The sequence below is a fragment of the Amblyomma maculatum genome, chromosome 10 (assembly GCF_055883805.1).
Source record: "Amblyomma maculatum isolate TAMU_Amacu chromosome 10, ASM5588380v1, whole genome shotgun sequence".
NCBI lineage: Eukaryota > Metazoa > Arthropoda > Arachnida > Ixodida > Ixodidae > Amblyomma > Amblyomma maculatum.
Window position 1 is genome coordinate 17194931 of NC_139353.1, and position 8383 is coordinate 17203313.

Consider the following 8383-nt stretch of genomic DNA (forward strand, 5'->3'; position numbering starts at 1 on the left):
AGGTATTCTAGCCCAGAGTTTAATTGTTAGGGGACGATAAACAAACAGAATAAGCTTACTGAGGTCGACGGTTACTAGTGCATGAAAACGTTGAATATACAATAATACTGTATACATCTTTGGTCTGTATACATCTTTGGTGGTATTGTGGTTTTCTGCCATTACAAAAGGGCCGTGAAAGTGCTCGTTTGAATGATTTTGTGTTGCGTATTAAAACAATTATACTAAAAATTCAAAGGCGAATTAAGGAGCTTCCTATTGCAGCTGTGTGAAAGTAGAAGAAGACGCGCTCTATGGCTTCTTTCCGCGAGCCATCGAAGCTCGCGACGTGAAGAAGCTCGGACGCTCCCTCGGACCGCCCGCCTTTCTCGATGTTCGTCCCCCAGCAAACTAACGGCCTCAGCAGCAGCCGCAGTTCGAGGTCCAGCATCCGGAAGCTTCGGTCCTCGCTGCCTGAACCGTCCGACGGTGACCGTGGTGGCGTGCCATTGGGAGACGGCTGCTTCCAGGTATTACTCCTGGCCGCCTCCATGCTTGCCGGGATTACCTTCCTGCTGCACTTGGTGAGCTTTCGTGTCATGACTCGAGTGATGGACCACTGGTGTCGGCCACCGGAGGCGTTCGCCAACCTCACCCTAACCGAGTGGCGCGACCTGGCTCTGCCCGTCGAGTCAGACGGCAGCCACAGCCAATGCACGCGCCGCGAGATTCTGGACGCCCCCGGCGGAAAGGGTGTAGTGGTGCCCTGCGAAGCGTGGGACTTTGACCTGAAGCGATACGGCAACAACATCATCAGCGAGTGGCGGCTCGTGTGCGACCGACGTTGGCTCATCGAGCTGGCCGTGCTAACTTACATGACGGCGTGCGTCGTGTTCTTGCCCGTGGCGGGGCTTCTAGCCGACCGCGTTGGCCGCCGCGTCGTCATGCACGTCTGTCTCGCGGCGCTCGTCATTTCAGGCTTCGCCACCAGCCTGGCCAACTCGTACCTTCTTTTCGTGGCGCTCCGCATTGTGGTTTCCACATCGAGCAACGCCCTCTGTCTCATCATCTTCTCGGTACTCTATGAGGTGAGCACTTCCATATCGATAACTGTTCACGACATAGGCCTAACAGCGCACTATGGTGGTTGGTCAGCATTCAGTTATGTCGCGAATCGAAGCATGGTCACGTCACACGCCCTTTGCAATACAAGAAAAATCTACGAATGAACGTCACAATGTCAAACAGCCGCCAATCTGTGAACACCGAACATTTAATTACACAGCCGCAGGTTCTCGAAAATAAAAGCACAGTAAAAGGTGGACACTGGAAGAAGCTAGGAGGGCAAACGCTGGGCAGATGCTTGTTCTGCATACGATGCATTTTCCGCTGATGCAGTGGACGGGACGTGCAATCGTATGCTGATTCCTTTTTAGGTGAGCACGCCGGCAAGCCGCGACACCTACTGCTTCATAGCCATGGCCGTGTCGTCCGTGGCAGTGCCCGTAACCACAGTCATATTGGTGCCGCTCCACCTGAGATGGGAGTACTTCCACCTGGCGCTCATGGTCCCCACGTGTGCGCTGGCAGTCATATACTGCTGCGTTGGCGACAACTCGCCCGCCTGGCTTGTGGACAACGGCTATTTCCGCGAGGCCCAGGCAGCAGCTTTGCGCGCAGCGCGAATCAACAGCGTCTCAGTGGACGTGTGTCGTGCCTGGTTCTTGAACCAGGAACGCCGCATTCAGCAGCGAGCCAGCCTTTGCGATCGCGGCCTGCTATCGCCCGTCTTATCGGCCGATGTCCGCGGGCGCCTGTTGCTAGTGTCGTTCGTGTGGGCCGGCATCAGCTTTTCCTTCAACCAGGTCCAGATTCAGAGACACACTTTTATTACTTTTATTGTCCTTCTCATATTGTCAGTCAAATCGTCATTTTTATTTAGATTTACCTGAAATACATCCTGCTTTGTTCGGCAATTTTACTGTGCGATAAGGCTAGTACCGCATACATATAGATCAGTTCACTAAAGGACACTGAAATCCCCAAGTTCTTCATTCAATGCTTTATTCAATGTTGATTCAATGTTTCTTAGGCAATAAGCAGCATTTTGGGTAGTGTGCTTAAAAACAGCCCTAACACTACATGTCGGTTGCGGTTTAAGACGAAAGATTCCTGGCATCACTTTTGGTAGCTTTTGTGAGCAATAACATTAAGTTACTCGTCATTCCGTGTTAGAGGCATAATGGCCAGATTTGCCGATAAACGGCTGCCCCTCAACTTATTAGTGCTGATTTTACTGCTACCACCAGGTGAGCCTGAATGACATCGTCCCCTTGCGCAAAGTGTTCGCGGCCTCGGGCATAGTGGCCATGGTGCCCATGTACTTCTTGGCCTACGCGTTCACGTCGCGCTTCAGCACACGCCAGTCCTACGTGGTAACCACGCTGCTCTTCAGTGTCCTCTGCGTCGCCCTGGCCGGCACGATCGGAATAACGCGACTGACCCTCGTAAGCGGCCTGTTGGTAGTCTTCCTGCGCATGCTGGGCAACCTGGCCGTGATCCTGGCCTTCATGATATCCGTGCAGCAGTGCCCGGTGTCAGTGCGCTGCAGTGGAATCTGCGGAGGCTTCGCCCTGGGCCGCCTCACGGGCTCGCTGGGCGAGATCGTATTCCGTCTGGCGCCACGGCATCGCCGCGACGCGGTTAGTGAACATTTCCGACAAACTTAATGCACCGGAAGAGTGGAATGCGCCACCTTTTAAATTCATTTATTGCTGCTTTGTTCCGTACAATTTTTGCGTGTTTTGATATAGTTAGATTACCCAGTAGAAAAAAAAAACTAAGAACTTTGTCAAAAATACGACAAAATATCCTGTAGTTCTGTCGTAACCATAAGATTTTTCTGTAGTTCTGTAGTACTTTTCTGTTCTGTAGTTTTTTTTTGTATATTTCTGTTGTCTGTAGTTCTGTAGCATTTTTTGTTGTAACTACAGAAATTTCTGATGTTACTACAGAATGTCTTGTTGTCACAACAGGTTTCCCGTCAAAAACCGCACAGAAATTCTGTCGTAACATCAGAAAATTTTCTGTAGTTTTTTCCGACTGGGATAATCATGAAAAAGCCATCTTGCACTAAACCGCTTCACTTTATTCTCACAACTGAGTCAGCAGGTGAGAGTGCATTTGTTGAGACTGAAGCGCATTGCAGAAACCTGCCACACAGGGGTTCGAGACATTTTTTTTTTTTTTTATTCACGTTGGTTTCCTGTGCGAAGCGTCAGGTCAGTGGCGGACCAACTGACAACTCTGATACGAAATCGTCTTATTCGACGGCACGTGACCTAGCCGAGCGCTGATTTGCCGACGTAATGTAAAGACCACACATGTTTTCTCAGTTAACTAGAGAATTTTGTGACGAACCATGCCACCGACGTTTTTTGCACTATGGATTTTAATGCTATTGCAGCAATCGTGTTGTTCTTACTAGCAAGTGCGACGCATTACACTGGTGCTCGCGTACAGTGTCACAGCAGCGCGCCACGGTTGGTCGACATGGTACGTGGCCAAGCATTATGGCAACCACACTCACTCTTTTAGAATCAGCAAACCGCCAACTCACCCGAATTGAACTCTGGTTTGCAAAACTATCGCTCTCCTTCGTCCAAGCTAATGCTAAAACTGCGCATTCGCGCGATGGACTCATAAACAATGATGTTTGTTAAAGCTATCGCTAGTTTTACGTGAAGCACATACCTCTCATTAGGTTGAAAAGCCGTCGCCGTATCCCAGTTACGCCCCGGCTGTTATCGGCAGTTGTCCTCGATAGTCGTCGGTAGTTTTCACAATGTGCAAAGGAAACCTGACGCTTGTAATTGACCAATAAGTGCTATGTATAATGGCTGGGTAGGCTGATGAGTGATTGATGGTTGATACTATGGCTATAATTGATTAATTATTTCAAATGGAAATAATCAAAAACAAATAAATTCTAATATACACAACGAAGAAAATATGATGAATAACTATGACGAAGAACGTAAGGACAGCGAGGACTAAAAAGTGCTTTCATTGCATCGGAGTGCATCGTAAGTAAAGGTGTAAGTGAAATGAACGAAAAAACGTTATGGCGTCTATCCTCAAAGCGAAGCGTAAAAGTCACGCTTGTTTTTTATTATTGCGGTGGTATTACTCTACTTCGTGACTTCCTACCTTCATACCTTTATCGCAAAAGTGAATGATTGATCAAGCGCAAAATGCGGATAACCTCAAAAGTAAATAATACGTCGCTGAAAACAAAGTGCACGAAACCGGGTAAGAGTGACACAAGAAAGCTGGAGCCAGACCTCCATGGTCTCGGCAGCAGGTCCAATTTAATGAACCCACAGCCGCGGCCAGTAGCAGGCTTGCACCCATGTACATCTACCGCAGTGGCGACCTTGCCTAGTCTCGAGATCGTGCCATAGAGCTCTGGCGAGCACTCCTCATGTTCGTCCAGGACTCGGAGGCGCCTCTGGTCGGCGATCGGCTCCGCAGCGCTCACGAGAGGCACGCAACCTCCACTTAGCTGCCTCCAGGAAATTTGAATAAAACAGAGGCAGCCTTACCCCTTCTCCTCTACAATACCCCCCCCCCCCCCTTCCACCGTAGCGCCTTCGGCGCAAAAAAAGTGGAATAAACCTGTTTCAATCAATCAATCCCAGGCGCTTCGGCGGAAGTCTTGGATGAATTTGAACGACCGGATGAATATCACTCGGCGCGTGATTATATTATGATGACTAAAAGCACGACGACCTTGACTTTTGTTACGTGGTAGAACAACGGACACAAAAAAGCACAAAAGCTCGTAGCAGCCAATGTTGCGGTCCCTTTCGTTTTTCGGTGACGTAAACATGCACATATCAGTTTTTGATACATCTGGCATTAAACCAATTACGACAAAATCTCCTTTTTTTTGCAATCAGGAGCTCGGCGTACTGGCCATCGTCACGGCACTTACGGCCGTTGCCGTGCAGTACCTACCGGACACGTCTGCCGAGGAGGTCGCCGACGTTGCAGAAAATACTGGCCGGCATCTCCATCGACACGATGTGCAGACGGCCTCCGAGTGGCGCCGCTCTATGCTGGAGTCTGTGCGCCCGCTGCCCAAGGGAGCCAGCCGGTCGATCAGCCACTCCGGACGCTCCGGGAGCCCGATGGACACAACCACTTGATGGCCAACTCGCGCTCGTCAATCTGGCATATGTGACGTTCGACATGGAGCTTGTTTCACTGGTGTTATCTTTAAATGGAACAATTTATACTTTCTCGCGCGTTTCAATATGTGAAGATTCTGTTAACACGTTTCTGAGAATCCACGGTCCGTCCAATGCCGACACACTATGAACCATTGCTTCGTGTGGTGGCATCGCCTACGATATACTTTTTATCCACACTACCAGTCTTGAGGCTTTTCTTTGTGACACTCGCGTGTAATTATGTATAATGCATTCCGACTCGCTTGCGCACAGCACGCCGCCGTATGAATTTGTATATAACCGAATGCAGATAGTTTCTTCTGCTGCGAGTGAACTTTACAGCGATTTGTCCGCTTGATGGGTATTATACATCGTGCAATATCTCCTCTCTGCATCGGACTGCAACTACTTGCAAAGTCGTAACTGCAAACAGGGTGCCATGTGACAAGTGTAACCATATTGCTTTTTCTGACCCTGTGGGTGATTTGCGACTTTTGGTTTCAAGATTTTGCTATTTGAACAGCGCATCAAAATTTTTCGAGCTTTTATAGAAACGCTTTTGCAGACAGAGGTGTGCGCAAGTACGTCGTTTACGGCTCATAATGTGCAAGTGGTGCAAGTGGCGTATTCTTTGGAAACTTTCTCAGTGTGCTACATAAAACAATTTTTATATATATGCTCAGATTCACTAAACCCTTTGCTACAGTGAAGCTGCATCCAATCGCGTAGCGAAAATAGTAGTGCTAAGCCTAAAAACGCATGGTAAACTGGCCGAATACCGTTACCGAAGCGGAATATCTATGTACAATGTCACGTCACGTCACAGAGACCCAGCTGCCACAAAATTAGGAGCCCCCCATTGCAATTCACCTCAACACTTCAGCCGTGTTGGGTCCTTATGCCCACCCACTCGCGGCGTGCAGGCTTCTTTCTTTCCTTGCGTTTGCTCTAAATCTATACTAATAATGTGCCACCAACTGACAAACACTCTGCGATTCTTTGACCCTGTAATAATATTCATCTTTAATTCCTGCTGTCTTCAGTTTCCCCAGCACCGAGGCCGTTGCGCCGCTTATGCCACGTGCATCACGGCTGAAATTAGAGCCACACTCTGCGGAGCCTCACGGTTATGCGCTCGCTTATGCGTGATTCCGTTCTCTCAACGGTAGGGTCCTCTGAGCAGCATCATCTGGTGACAAATAGCGGAAACATTGTCCAAACGAATAAGAGCGTATTTAAAGCCCGCCATTCCCGTCGCTTCTGTGGCGCCAGTAATTAACACTACTACTGAGACATATATTCGAATCTACTAAGTCCAACATTTTTCTAAAATCTTTTTTTTTACAATTCGCAACATTCAAATAAACTACTAACATATTTTCATGATAGTGTCCCCGTTTAGGTTGCATTATGTGATGTTTTTCATTCTTGATAGCTGTAGAACCAGCCGTGAACAGAGTCGGGAGGTGACGGTATGACACTGCTTACACTATCCATTTACCAACACCGCAATCATTTCCCGCCTTGCGTGAGTGTCTATTATCTTTAAATTGCGTTCAGAAGCACTTATCAGCAGCAATTAATTGCAGTTTAACCCACTAAGAGGCAACTGGTGAGGAGAAAAGCTGCAGGTTCCTACCGTTGAGAGGACGGAATTACGCCTGACTTATACAGCCTGACCACCCGAGTCTGAAGGATTGCTGTGGCGACCGCGTTTCAGTGGATTCGAAGCGCATGTTGTGCTGCGTAACGGTACGTAAGGTTCTCCGGACTGTCGAAATTCTTTTTCGGGGCCCTTCACTATGGCCCTTCATTCCCTAACAGCGTGAACCATCCGACGGTTTAGACATGACGGCATACCATGCCACGTGCGACACTAATAACCAACTTTTTCGAAGGCGCCAGCTCACAATTTATGCTGCAGTTTATACAGGCATATAGTCCTTGCATATGCGCTGATTAAAAACGCACTCGGTTTGTTTCACAAGGCGAATATTTTTTATTCACCTGTTCACTCCAAACGTTTTTGACGCAATATAGTTCGAAAATACTTCTTCGGTGACAAGGCCCAACAATACGTTTTCTAATTTCTACTAACGATATCTGCTCACATTGAAGCAACCTTTCATCGAGAATGTCTGGGGTCTCGTCCTTCATTTATCGGTGTTCTCGTCCTTCATTTATCTTATAACACAAAAATGTATTTATACTAGCACACCATACATTAAATGTGGCCATCACATAGCAGGCTGTGGTGACAACACAGGATTGTACCCCATAGAAGGAAAAGAATGAAAGGCGATGGAGCGGGATGCTCCTAGAGAGATGATGACAGGGCAGAAGAGGTAAAAGTGGATGTGCAAGGTGAAATCAAGAGGACGAGAGTGCGTTGGCGGTAGTTGTGCGCATTGTGAGCGAAATATCGCGCAAGCATACTTCTCATACTACGGAGTTGGCATATCACGTGGATTGCAGGCACAGTGGTGGTATACACTGCTAGCCTCGTTGACAGCTGCGAAATGGGAGTGCGAGATAAAACTCGGAGCTGGGAACCTTTCATCCCTACTCATATAGGCAAGAGTAGGCCAAGCAGGGGCGTTCGGAGGGCTTATATCAAGTTGCTGCTTTATATTCACGTTAAACAATCTTGAAACGTAATTTTGTAGCCTATGATTGAATGCTATGCATGTTATAGAAGGCGTGTGAGATGAATATATTTTTTTTCTGCTACATCTATAGACATGTTAGAGAAAAATACATTCGATTTGAATCTTCATGCCGGGTTTTTCACTGACAGGTGTGTCTCACATGTCAGTGTCCAAGAAATTTATTTTATTTATTTATTTATTTATTTATTTATTTATTTATTTATTTATTTATTTATTTATTTATTTATTTATTTATTTATTTATTTGTCGGAAGTGTCTTTTCCTTTCATGTTATTTGTCGTGTCTTTTCCTTCCCTTTACCTGCCAGAAACAAGGAACCTTTCCATGTTACTTCGCTTTTGTTTATAGTAAACGCATTAAAAACCTGTGTATTGCCCCGCCAACTTGTCGGACCAAGTCCTTTCCTACAAGCCGCTTGTGAAATAAACGGGCTTGTTGAAGTGTGTAATTAAATATAATGGCAATAAATTATTAGTAGTAGTAGCAGTAGTAATATTCTTG

The 8383-nt window shown here is 47.1% G+C and overlaps 1 protein-coding gene across 1 annotated transcript; it reads left to right on the plus strand.

Annotated features, from left to right (window-relative positions):
- Nucleotides 1-371: 371 nt before the first annotated feature.
- On the plus strand, nucleotides 372-5210 carry LOC146175685 (solute carrier family 22 member 7-like). Its single transcript, XM_084581181.1, has 4 exons — nucleotides 372-1067; nucleotides 1416-1844; nucleotides 2289-2681; nucleotides 4941-5210. The coding sequence occupies exons 1-4, from the start codon at nucleotides 372-374 to the stop codon at nucleotides 5187-5189; spliced, it is 1767 nt and encodes a 588-aa protein (XP_084437307.1). The 3' UTR covers nucleotides 5190-5210.
- Nucleotides 5211-8383: the final 3173 nt, after the last annotated feature.